The 13,414-nt window shown below is 39.4% G+C and overlaps 1 protein-coding gene across 14 annotated transcripts in view; it reads right to left on the reverse strand.

Moving 5' to 3' along the window:
- Gtdc1 (glycosyltransferase like domain containing 1) overlaps positions 1–13,414 on the reverse strand; it is a 376,640-nt gene that overhangs the window by 13,668 nt on the left and 349,558 nt on the right. For all 14 annotated transcript variants that reach the window (XR_008215448.1, XM_052726350.1, XM_052726348.1 and 11 more), the window contains one exon: positions 11,625–11,734. Coding sequence is in view for 13 of the 14 variants with exons in the window: in XM_052726350.1 (XP_052582310.1) it covers positions 11,625–11,734 (110 nt within the window). In the remaining variant the exon portion in view is untranslated. The remainder of the gene's footprint in view (positions 1–11,624; positions 11,735–13,414) is intronic.

Raw genomic sequence — 13,414 nt, forward strand, 5'->3', positions numbered from 1 at the left:
ATTAAAATGGATTAATTGAATATATTCACAAGTAAGAAAGATTTATTTACATAATAATTTGGGCAAGCCCAAGTAAGTTTAAAAAATATACAATACTTCCCTACTATGTGCAACATGCTATGTATGTTGTTTTTTTACAACTGTTACTAAAAGCTGTGAAATCAACTTAGACCAGCAGAAAAGAAGTGACAGAACAGAAAACATCAATCCCACTGGGTCAAATGTCACGAGAATACACATTATATCATGAAATCTGTTTCAGTTATACACATACCTATACTCATGAGTATGCAAAGCAACAATGTAAATATGTATCAGTGTGGATCATGGTCTGGAGTTTGAAAACACTGTAGTGTAGGCTGTTTGGGTACTATGATATCCCTAAGAACCTGGTCCTGGAGCAGTACAGCTATACTGCAAGGCTAAACAAGATTCCAGGGTCACTCAAGAAAGACAGTGGCATCTTCGAGAGGCCAAGGACCGTGGTGACTGAAATGAGTCTCAGATGATAGGAAGAACTTCCACAGGGAAAGAAGGAGTCTGGGTGGTGACTTGGGAGCTACCTTCAGAGAACTCTAAAGGATCTAGGCCACAGCCCAGGATTTACAGCTGTGAGCACTGATGTAGGCTACAAAGACATAGTTATCTCTTTTACCCATAATTTCACGTTTAGCAGTTTTAGTTAATTACCTATTGTCAACTGAGATCTGAAAATTTTAAATTGCAAATTCTAGAAATAAGTGTTAAACTGCACCACTCCGAACTGACAAGAGCATGGTAAAAACTCCCTCCCACTGTTGTGCTCTGCTCTTCCCCAGCCATCCTCTTGCTTCAGAGTCCCCACTCTGTAGAGGACCCACCCATCAGTCACTTAGAAGTTGACCTGCTGGTTTGGTTGTCAGATGGACTGCCCTGTTTGCATTCAAATAACCAGGAACTTACTGAATAATGGCCTCACAGTGAAGTAGGAGGAATGCTGGTGATTTGGATTTGCCAATGCCAAAATAGCAATGTGAAGGAAAGGTGAATTTTTTCAATAAGTAAAGGCAAAAACATTTTGTGTGGATTTTGCTAAAATCTATAGTAAGAATGATCTACCCATGAAATTGTAAAGCAAGGAAAATTCATGGTAGTTTGGCTATTAAACCTCACACTGTTAAAGTTACAGCCATACTGTATTAACTGTTTAGTTAAAATATAAAGTCATTTCACACACACACACACACACACACACACACACACACACACACACACACACACACACAAACACACACACAAACACACACATTTTGACACTATCCACATTTCAAGATCTGGGAAGGTATTTCCCACAGATAAGGGGACACTATAGCTGTCCGGGAAGGACAGATGAATAAATCTGTATTGGATTGATAACGACAGGAGAAAAACATAGTCAGGAAAGAAGTCACATCTTTCAAAAATTCAAATTAGATCTGGCATTGTTGGTGAGCTCCTTGAGGTGATAGATAGGTAAGGTTGGATTTGGTGGGGAAGAAGTCTCTGGGTCCCTGAAGGCAAGAAGAAAATGACAGGCAGTGATGGGGTCCAATCACAGAGGAGGGTGACTGGAGTAACTGTGCCTGGTCTATATCAATGGCTCTCAGTCACTTGATGGAGAGCAGGGATAGGCATCACAATGAAAAGGAATGTTTTGAAAAAGTATCATTATGATACTAATTATTTTCTTCATAAAATGTGATGCAATGTTTTCAAGCGGCATGTGAACCTCATTTGAGAAGCCCTGGTCTCCAAAGTACCTCCTAGTTTCCGCTCCTTTTGAAGAACTGGTTTTTTTTTTTTTTTTTGTTTTTTTCGAGACAGGGTTTCTCTGTGTAGCTTTGCGCCTTTCCTGGAACTCACTTGGTAGCCCAGGCTGGCCTCGAACTCACAGAGATCCACCTGGCTCTGCCTCCCGAGTGCTGGGATTAAAGGCGTGCGCCACCACCGCCCGGCGAAGAACTGGTTTTATACATGAGTGAAATGAGGCTGGAAGAGGTGACCTAGCTATGAACGGCAACACCATTCTAGACAGCTAACCTTCCAGCTCCTGGTCATGCTCATTTCACAACAGCAGAGAGCTGATGCCTTCCTTCCAGTTGAAAATGAAACAACATAGGCCAAGGGGAAGAGAGCTGGAAAAGCTCACTGCGTGGGTGCAGATACACACTCCCCACTGTGGACTTTCTGTCACACTGGTTCTGAGGCACAAGAAACAGTGAGGCTGAAACACATGGGCCTTCCTCTGGTCTCATAGTGGGGAAAATATTACTGTGACCATATCACAATCCAAATTATGACAATATACAAATGCAGGAACACGAAAGTGAAACATCAAAGCAGTGAGTAGGGTTATATTAGCTCTTCTATCTACAGAGATGTTCTTTTTCCTGTTTCAGCATATCTAAGCCACAGATGCCATTATAAGCTTTCATAGTTACATCTATTCCTACATTCCTACTGGTCTATTAATGTCTTGATCTTTTCCATTCATTAACTGATTTCCATTTATCCTTCTGAAATGTACATTTCTCACAAAATTTGAAACCAGTTTATGAAAATGAAAGAACGTTTTTTTTTTCCTCAGTGATGTTCACACGGCTATAACTTCTGAGAACAATTTCTTGAGAGATGTTTTGGGAGTTGTATTCCGGAACATATTATTTTCACAGTCTTCCCCCTGGTAGGATGGAAAATGATCTTGTCTTGAGGCTGCTCCGCATCTTCTGGTTCTGGTAGAAATTACACATATCCTACTCAGAGGAGCTGCAGGAGGAGAAGACAATAAGCCAAGGCATGGCACGTCTGGGAGTGACCACAGCAGCACCCACTCTCCCAGGACGCTGCCCTGAGAAACCAGAGTGAGCTGCTGTATTACTTGCACCGAGGATGTCTTCAGTGTTTAGAAGGGAAGGGTGGGCAGAATTAACAAGACTTTTCTGGGAAAGCAGCTGCTCAGCCACTGAAAAGGAGCTTCACTCTCATCAGTGGGGGGCTGAAGTGTGGAAGGCCCTGACTCCTCTGTGTAGCTCATCCAGAAATAGTACTAAACACCTAAAAACTGTCTTCTGGGGAGCTCTGCCATGGACTCATTACAGCAACCAAATGTCAAACGACCACAGAGCAGTGTGACATGAGGTTGGCAAGTGAAGGAATCTGTATGGATAGCAATATGGAGGTGAAGAGGAGAGAGAGGTAAAGAGACTTCACTGGACTTGGGATTATGTCAGAGGAGAAAGGGTATGAGTGTGCCTATGGGGGAAGGAGCAGAGGAATTTAAGCATTGAATAACACAAGACAAAGGGTTTGTATAAATGAACAGATGCATTCAGAAAATGGCACGAAGAATGGGAATTCATAAGACACCAGGCTGGGGAAGGATTGCGAGGAAGCTCCCTAGCTACAAAAGAAATTGAAGCTCATCCTACAGAAAATCTGTAAGATATGTACTTATTACTATTGCAGTACTACACATCTGTTCTTGATGGCTGTGGGTTTAGGAAGAATGCTGGGGGATAAACTGAACATACAAATGCCCAGGAGCTGGGAAACTAATGGGAGTCCTTTGCAGGAGGTAAGGTTTCAGAAAATAGGAGCAAGAGTGCCAGAGGCAGCAGGTGAGGTGTGGGTTAGGGAGGAAAAGGACCTCAGTGTTCTGTTAGCAATGGGAAGACAGAGAAGGGGATGAGGCTCCAAAAACTTTGGCATGTGTTTCTCTACCTTGAAATCTACTAGATGCAATTCGTGACGTGAAATTACTGAGAAAAACAAGTATATTAATATACACGGCTCAGGAAAACTATTCATACTGTCCTCATCCTGGATGCAGATGCTACCTCACAAGTTGGCTACTCTTAGTTATGATATACTATTGCTTTCCTTGCTTTGGTGAATATAACCGCTTACTCATAAATCCTATGCATTTACATTTAATTACTGGCAAAATTACAGGTTTCCCCTTAAAATTTGATGTGCTATTTACTTCTTCTCATATGATTTCCTCTAGTGTTTATCAGCTACGTGACTTTTGGTAAGTTACTCAACTGCAGCCTTAGTTTCTCACCTGTGCATAAGGAGAAGTCAGCCTACTGGATAGAATGAGCGGTAGCGTAACAGTCCAGCTTAGTGCGGCCCAGAAGAGTCCTAAGAGCCTCTGCCATCACAAGTCTTTATGTCTATGACATATTTACAGCATGTGCTTCATTTATTTTATGTTCATAGAGATTCACGTTAAGTGTTGAAGCACAAATATCTAAAACAGATCATGTACAATTTCTGTTGCTTTTTTTACTTCAGGGAAGTTACTAATTTATTAACCAGTTTCTTGTTTTTACTAAGAAAAAGTACTATCAGATTTTAAAATGGAATTGGTATGTTATTAGGTTTGCTGCCCTGCTTATTAGATATGAAGAATACATACATATCAGTTTGTTTCTGAATTTTCTACTTCTGCTGACTTTTCTACTCTCATGTTTGTGAGTCTCTAAAGCACTCTTTAAAAGTTATCATTTCATAAGTGTTCTGAATCTGATGGGACAGGTTTTCCATTGTGATTTCTCTGTACTTGGTATCTTTGACATTTGGCTCTTTCACTTATTTACTTTTTAAAATATCCACAGCAGTTTGGTGAGGACATATAAAGTAATACTGTGGCATCCTAAGTGGACTCTTGCTAAGTTTATAAATTATCTTAAGATACACTACCATTTCTGCTATGAAAAATATACATGGTATTTATTTTTTCCAGTCAGAAGCAAATTCATTTTTCATTTCTTTAATCGTCCTTATTTTTGCCATGGTGGTTTGTCTTATTCATTTCACCATAAGACCGGCAAAAAAAATTCCACTCAATCTGGGTTTCCGCTTCCTGGGGACCAGCCTTCTCACATGCTTCTTTAGGGGAGCCACGTGAGGGCAGTTCCATGTACTGAGGTTTTCATTTACACCTGTGCATCTAAAATGGAGTTGATAAGCCATTTTTCTTCACTATAAATTTGGGATGTCAATATATTAGATTGCCTTAAAAGGTTGTTCATAAGCAATATACTCAAAATGATGAAAAAGTTATAAACAATGGCATGCTATAATAAAATGTAAATATAAACTTTTTTTTTTGCTTTCAAATCAGACTGCAATATCCTAGTGAATTTTCTTCTCTTGATATTCACAATACATTATATGAACATGAGACATGGCTGGTAAACAACTTCATGTCAAGGGAATAAACAGTGACTGAAAACATACTCAGAAAGGACTGGCTTAAGGAATGGTATGGCCTTGACAGAGTGGAGTTCATTCAGTCTTGTCTTACTAGTAGAATTTGTTTCCTATCACATATAACCTTATGATTCAATATTAACCAATAAATAGATCATTTTGTACTGGGCTTGATTGGAAGACAAATGTAGAAGTTTTACAATAATGTGGTTTATTTGTATACCTAGTCCTTTCTAGAACTGACTCTTTGGTATAGTCACTCTGCTGAAAATGAGATAGTAGCTGGGAGCTGAGGGAGACAGTAGCTGGGAGCTGAGGGAAACAGGAGGAAATTGCCACATGATTATCTAGCATTTCACTCCAGAGCTAAGAAGCAGGACCACGACAAGATCGCAGTAGTAACCACTGCCAGGCCAGATGCTACCCAGAAGCCTTCCACACACCACTCTTGACCTAAATTACAGGGGAACCAGAATAGCTTCTGCCTGCCAAAACCATGCTTCAGGTTTTCAGTTTTCCTCAGACCTTTTTGGCTGCCTGAATGTCTCAAGCTAAAACTCATTTGGAGAAAGAGTACCATATCTGAAATAAGAAAGAAGAATTTTACATAAGGCCTTGGCTGCTCACACAAAAGAAAATTTTGTTTAGAATTACAATTTGTGGGAAATTATGAAGTATACAAACACATTCCATTGACTTGATATCTAAAGCATTTACTAAAAAAAAAAAAAAAAAAATCGTCTCAAAGGCTAACAATGTGACCATGTCATGAGAACTGGCCAACACTCAAAACATGTGCACTGAAGAGTTCCTAGGCTTTTTGGTTCCCTTTAAACATGAAACTAGATGCAGATGGTTTATAGAGCAGAATGACCTTTTAATTGTCTGAACAAAAATGAACTTCCAAGATACAGCACCCTTAATGTCTTCTTTGGATCCAAAAAGTATTCTGGAAACTCATTCCATATCCAAACTCTGAAGAGACGTCCCTGAGTCTTATAATAAAATTTGCACAGTACTTTAGTGTTTTCTCCAAATGACCTACTCCTATGGAAATCTTCACACAAATTCATTGAAATAGAGTAGGTGGTTTTATTAGTTTTCTTTCCCATGTGCCTTTTATTGCACAGTTGAGTTAGCTGAGGTTCATCTGGAAAGCTTATAGGACCCAATTCTAATCTGTTTTGCTGATTTAAATTTCTGCAATTATACCTTCTCAGTCGTGGTGCTGCCGATATTTTATTAGGTTCAGTATGTTTTTGTTGTTGGGCTGACCCTGTACTTTCTAGTATGTTTGGCAGAATAACTGGTGCCCTATTTGGCAGGAGCTAACCCCCTGTTCAACAGTTATGACAGAAATGTGTGTGGACATTGCCAAATGTCCCTAGGGATGGAGGGAAATCACTCCTGGTTGACAATATCTATAAGCTCTGTAAAATGCCCAAACACCTAGAAGAACCTACCCTATTTCAGAGACCACCTCTACTTCATAAAGGTTCCCTCTTAAAGGATATGAATTACCAGATGCATCTTCAGATACCATCAGGTTGGTCCCCACAAGAAGACTGCAGGCAATGCCCACACATTTGTAAACTCTCTATCAACTGGGCTACACTTACCCAGATGAGGGTGGAAATCTGGAGAGGCATGGCTTTCTGTCTGCAGAGCTACAGATCATGGCGTACACTAATGAGCTCTGGTAGCCCATAGTGCAATTCATCAAATTCTGTTTCCTGTTTTTTTTTGCTTTTTGTTTTTGTTTGTTTGTTTTTCTGACAGAGAGCAGGACTGGCTTTCCTTTTCCTTTTTTTTTTTTTTTTTTTTTTTTTTTTTTTTTTTTTTCCGAGACAGGGTTTCTCTGTGTAGCTTTGCGCCTTTTCCTGGAACTCACTTGGTAGCCCAGGCTGGCCTCAAACTCACAGAGATCCACTTGGCTCTGCCTCCCAAGTGCTGGGATTAAAGGCGTGCGCCACCACCGCCCTAGGACTGGCTTTCCTTATGACTGGGTAGTGCCTTGAAGTTCTGGCTAGTGAATGGAGCAGAGCCCTTTGCTATTTCCAAGCCAGTGGAGTTGCTTGGTGACACAGGGAATGAGTTTTGCAGTTCTTCAGGCGGCTGGTAATGCTGAGGATGATGATTATTATCTGGTTATCAGCTAGGGTCCTCACTGACTCTCATCAGCAGTGCCCTCCCACTCATCTGCAGAAACACACGATGTGGACAAGAAAATACAGTTTGCATTTTAAGCCACTGCCATTTTAAGGTTTTCTCCACCTTAGTGTAGCCTAGATTAATCTAATTTAAGAGCTGAGAGTTGAGAAGAACTTAAAAAAAATTACATAAAATCAAGGTCACTTCTGTTGAAAGAGAAAACAATACAAAGCAACTTAGAACTTGTTTGACTTAGTGTTGCTGTATACTGAAAATACAACTTTTTTCATCCCTTAATTCTTTAAGATTTTGTTTCAAAGTATATTTCTCTAAACCTGCTAAGATATGCAAATTGTATGATTCTAGTATGACAAACCCATTCTGTCATTTGAGTAATACTTAGAAAACATTGATGCTAAATATGTGGGATATTTTTCTACTTCATATTTTGTTTTGCTAACTTTCTTGTGATGAGGACACTTTAATATATAAGAGGTGAAATATATTTAGGACATAAATTTGAAGGCTTTTAAAGAATGGCTTCCCATTTGCAAAAGGAATACCCAAGGACATGGAACTGATTCACAGGAGTGATCAGGACTTTCTACAACCACACCTCCTGCTTTCTTCTCTGTAGTGGAGATCGATCTATGGATTTCCAGGCATAGCGTTGGCCTTGGAGACTGCACAAAGTTTGGATCACGGTTTTGCGAAACTTAACTGCTCTGTGATCTTACTTTTCTCATAAATGGTGATTCTAACATTGCCTGATTTGCAGGACTGATTGTGAAAACTAAGTAAAGCAATGAATGAAGGGCATAGAACAGTGCCAGGCATCTGCTGGATGATCACTCTAACATTGAAAGCAGTATTCCAGGAAGTGATCAATAAAGCAACAAATCATGTTCTCCCCATGTGATAGACCATGCCTCCTACTTGATTAATCATCCTGTATGACTTGTAGTGCCTGGCACAAAGGTGTGTTCACAACTATAGCAATGCTGAGGGATGGAGAAGATGACCTGCTCTGCTCTTGGCCTGGCCACTCCCTTGCCTACTCTGCCCAGCGCACCCAGCAGGGAGGATTGCATAAGTCTCCAACTGTCCCTGTACTTTTCTCCTCTTCTGCAAAAACAAACAAAAATATAAAAAAGGATACAAAAGAGTTATGAATCACAGGGCTATAAAACTTAATGAACCTTCTTAATTTTGTGACACTTTCCAGGAAAATGATTTTTGTAAAATTACTTTTGCTTGCAAATAACCAACAGTAATGAAACCACACAAAGTTGTACCATAGTCTTAAAATTTTCAAGAGAAAGTTAGTGTTGATGACAGTATCTTGTTGGCACCGGTGCCTTCACTTAGCAATGGTGTTTTCTCCTATGTGCTTTGCGGAGAAATAAAGGGAATGTGTGCTAGGAGTCTCTATGGTCTCCCTACACAGCCTAGGCTGACCTAGAATTTGAGATCCTCTTCCGTCAGCAACAGGAGCACTGGGATTATAAGTGTGCAGGAGCCCAGTCGGCTGCTACAAGATCAAGTTTGAGGAAAACCACCCAATGTTAGTATATCATATACTCCATCGTTCTTACATGAATGTGAAAAGATGACTTACAGGCAGGCAGTCATTAAAAGTAACTGACATTCAGAGTCACTATTTCTCTACCTGTCCAGTAGGTAGTTATTAGTAGTGTAATACATATTATGGTTGCTTAGAAGGTAGGACTGTTAGATGGTGAGTTAGGGAAAAATTAACTCCATAAGTTAGATAATGTTGAGTCAGGAAACAAGTATACAAAACTTCGAACAGCATACAGTTACAGCTTTATTTAGTTGTGTGAACTTACTTGGTTTCTTTATCCCTCAGCTTTTCCAAAAAAGAAAAAAAGTGGAGATGTTCCTGAACAGGAGCATGTGAAGAGTTAAGCTAATATCTGCAAGTGGCTTAGAATGATGTCTGGGATATAGTAAGAGAGTGCCACATGAGTACTTGTTAAATACACCAGAGGAATGACAACAATGACCGGTTATAAAGAATGGCTTGTGAGGAAGCTTTTGGATAAAGGTACAAGCCGCAGAGCAACCAGACACACTCATTCCTTCAATATCTGCAATTCCGTGAGAAGCAAGCTGAAGCATGTTGGCCGTGAAGGGTTGATTCCCATTTGAAATGACACATGGACCAGAGGCTGAAACATAACGGAGGCCCAGCTGGAGTGGAAGTAAAGGAACATGTACACAGAAAGTATGGCATTGTTTCTTGTGGGTTCCACAGTACAGTCTAAGTACTGTACTCTCTCCCAGTTGCAGTTTTCCACAATGCTGCACACAGCACAAAGGCAATGTGTGGGATGTGAAGAGTACAGATTCTCAAGTACCCAAGGATATGCTACTTGAGTAAAATTCTAACCTGCTTCACAAAGGCAGCTAAAATTATGCTGTGGTGAGGCTGGCATAGAAACCTCTCAGGCATTTCCTCTAGCCTCCTGTGCCAGTTCATCGACAAGCATTCAATGGTGGCACACACAAACTAACTCACCAACTATGAAAGCTGGCATTTTTTCTTCTTTCTGTACAATCATCCGTCTACCAATTCTTCTCTGCTTTCCTCGTACATAGTCCCCTCACTAGAGTCTCTGCCACTGATGCAGAGTCATCCTGGGGTCACCATCAGTGACTCTTACACCGATTCTGCCTCACTGTACCTCATTTACTTTAGTGATCAACATTCTCCTTATCTTGGCACTACCCTGTCTGTGTAAGGCAGTATTAACTTACCAAGCTGACATGCAGAATCCCCTTATTCCACTCACATTAGCGATGCTATAGCATTACTCATTGGAGTTTGCTCCCTTTAAACAGAGTTTCTAAAATGTTTGCTTTGGTGTGTTTTCCCTTGTTTGGAATAATTTAATCAAACTTTTATTTCTGGCTATTCCAGTAGCTTTGGCTATTAATAGACTAGTTCACTGTTAACCCTCTAAGCTCCATGTCTCATTACTCATGTGGTATCTCTTTGTTTTTGTGTTTACACGAATGCGCTCTCCTTAACACAACTGTAAGTTCCCTGATGAGGGGGAGCATCAATTACTTTTGCTTACTTATTTAATAAGTATTACTGACCTCTACAACTCCACTGGTCAGTGTTTCAGGCAATAGTAATGAGGAAGACAGGTCCTGTCTCTAGTAGTCCTCATGGAGCTTACATTTTAAATCTAGTAATTATGTGCATGCAGTGAATGGTGAAAAACAATATGATATATCATGAAGAAAGACAGTGTGCTAGGAGAACATGAACTTTCAAGAAAATGCTCCAGAGCTGAGATTGATAAAATAGAAGCCAACAAACAGAAGCTTGGTACCCAAGGGGACCAGAGCAAGGTTTGGTACATGCACTGCAGAAGGCAGAAGGCAAGCCTCCAGATGAGGCCCATAAGGACAGGCTAGTTGCAATTCCTGGCACTGAGCCACAATCAGGAAGCACTGTCCAAAGGACTGTGCACTTAGGCAGCCTTTCAGGGGTGTAACACACCACAGGAAGACACTGCTCAACAAGACTATGCCTGGACCTTTGTTGTTGCTTGGTTTAAAAACAGTGCTCAATACCCAGGCTGTAAACAAACACAAATGCTTAAGAGAGGTGTCAAATTCCTCATTTTACTCACCCCAACATACCAGATGAGGATACAAGATGAAGGAAATGACCCTGAAAAGGTGCTGTGTGGCATAAAGGATGAGAGGATCTGCTACTGACAGCTGCCACCTTAACTTTTCTTCAATTCAATACAGAGGCATAGACCAATGACAACAATGATATGGGCAAAGGCCCACCCCACATCATAAGTTAGATGCCCAGTGCTTTATGCAGGCCACCTAACATATGGTGGCAAAGCTGTGACCCCAGAGGTGGAGAGGTTGTACATTCAATTATAAGTTTCCACTTTCTGTAAGCATTAAGATGCCCAAAGCAATATATTCTGTTTACATAAAATACATTGTATTAACTATATTTGATAAGAGAGATGACTGCTCCTTCTCAACTTAAATCAAAGAATGCTTACTTAAGTGTTTTTTTAATTGAATCAGACTTTAATGCTGTCGTATAATCTTGGTTAACAGTGCTCATCTTGATTATTCTAACAAAGAAGAAATTAATACTTCAGTTGTAGAGCTCATGTCTCCCTATAAACAAAACAAAACAAACAAACACACACTAGAAAATTCAAAACAGGTACCTGGGACATCTGTAAAAGTTTCTCCAAGGACAGAGACGTGGAAATTGAGTCCTAAGTCCTTTAGATGCATTAATACCTTAAAAAAACTCTCTGGATCTTTGTCATGTTCCCTGTAAATAAACAGAAAATATACCCAGTGTTACCTCAGGGTACATGGTAAGAAAAGTGTTCTGTTCATATGGTGTCAGTTCCTGTCAAGATCTTGTGCTGGTGAGGAAGCCCCTCCCCGAACTGTAAGTCATCTCGCATCCAGACCTGCTGTCAGAATCAAACTCAGGCCCACCTATGGGTTATAAAATAAAAGGACCTTTTCTTGGAGGGGAAATCTGTCTTAAAAAGACTAAGTAAACTATACAGTATTTCTTCCTTCCAAATAGTTAATTTTTCACTAAGCACACATTTATTTTCTTAAAGAAAAAAAACTTGAAAGGATTATTTTTTGTTCTTCATCATGAGGATGAAGCACAGAAGCTTGCCTTTCCACAGGAAGGAAGCCTTTCTCCCACGGAGCCAGCCTCAGTACTCTGACCAAGAGCACACAATTTAAGAAAGAGACTAGCGCCTTTCACTAATCTCTTGTTTGCAATCACTCAGTGGAAAATTATAATGCAACAAAAGGGATGGATAAGTCTGAATCTATCTATACTAAATACCAACTTAGAGAGTGGAGGGTAGTCAACATGTAAAAGAATCTGAACAGAAAATACTTTCATTTAGCACAGGCATGAAGAAACATCAAATGTTTTCGGCTTGTTCAGTTTGTCAGTCTTTGCTAATGACAGAATGAGAGGCTAAAAGACACTAAAATTAAAGAAAAATATTCTTCAACAAATCATACTTAAATGGAATTTTTTAACCTTCTAAGGTGTGAATATTTCAGTATTTCTTGTATTTAATTACACTGTTTTTAAATTATCTTATTTCAGACAGATGTAGACCAGATGTCCTCAAAATATTTGTTTTTTATTTATAATTCAGAAATTTGATTTTTTTCATTACAGAAAATAGTTATATACCAGCAATTGAATTTCTCATTTACTAATTATATAAAATAAATCTGTAAAATTATTAAACTGCTATATGAAATATGAAAATTACATCATTCAAGAAACCTCATGAAAAATGACATCTGTACCCCTTAATGTGTTAATTCACAATTCAGTCAATATTTTCAGTATCATGAATTGAAACAAATGCATCTTCTAATTAACATTTTAAAACAGCATTTATAATCTTATGAAACTGTAAGATCTTATAAAATTAGAGTTCTCAAACAATTTGTTTTAAGTGCTATGTCTCTCAGTTTGATTTACTTCAAATAATAAAAGATGCAATGGCAAAATGTTCATTGCTTTTTAAGATGATGTGTATTATATACATGCACCATTGGGAAGTGTTTGGATAGTTTTCATATATACTACTGCTGTGGGCAGGAACAAAGACTCCAAACAGTGTGAGAGGAAAGCATATACCATATGCAGTCTTCAACCATATCAATCAAATAACTGCCACCTTATCTTGTAAAATGCTCTTTCAGTCTGATTCTCTTGGAGATACTTAGATGAAAAGGATGGAAACAATATAACATAATACAGCTTAAGAGAGAGTAACACTGTAGGGAAATCTAGCCACTCAGTTCTCTAAGTTTTTCATTTGGCATTCAAAAAATCTGGCTACAGATCCCTGGTATATCATGTATTCTAACTATTGTCTTGTGTGCATGTGTGGAGGGTGGGCGAGGGGGCGGCACATGCATGGAAACATAAAAGGAGATTCAGTGTGTAGGTGGG

The sequence above is a fragment of the Peromyscus californicus genome, unplaced genomic scaffold (assembly GCF_007827085.1).
Source record: "Peromyscus californicus insignis strain IS unplaced genomic scaffold, ASM782708v3 Scaffold_7__1_contigs__length_154581171, whole genome shotgun sequence".
Taxonomy (NCBI): domain Eukaryota; kingdom Metazoa; phylum Chordata; class Mammalia; order Rodentia; family Cricetidae; genus Peromyscus; species Peromyscus californicus.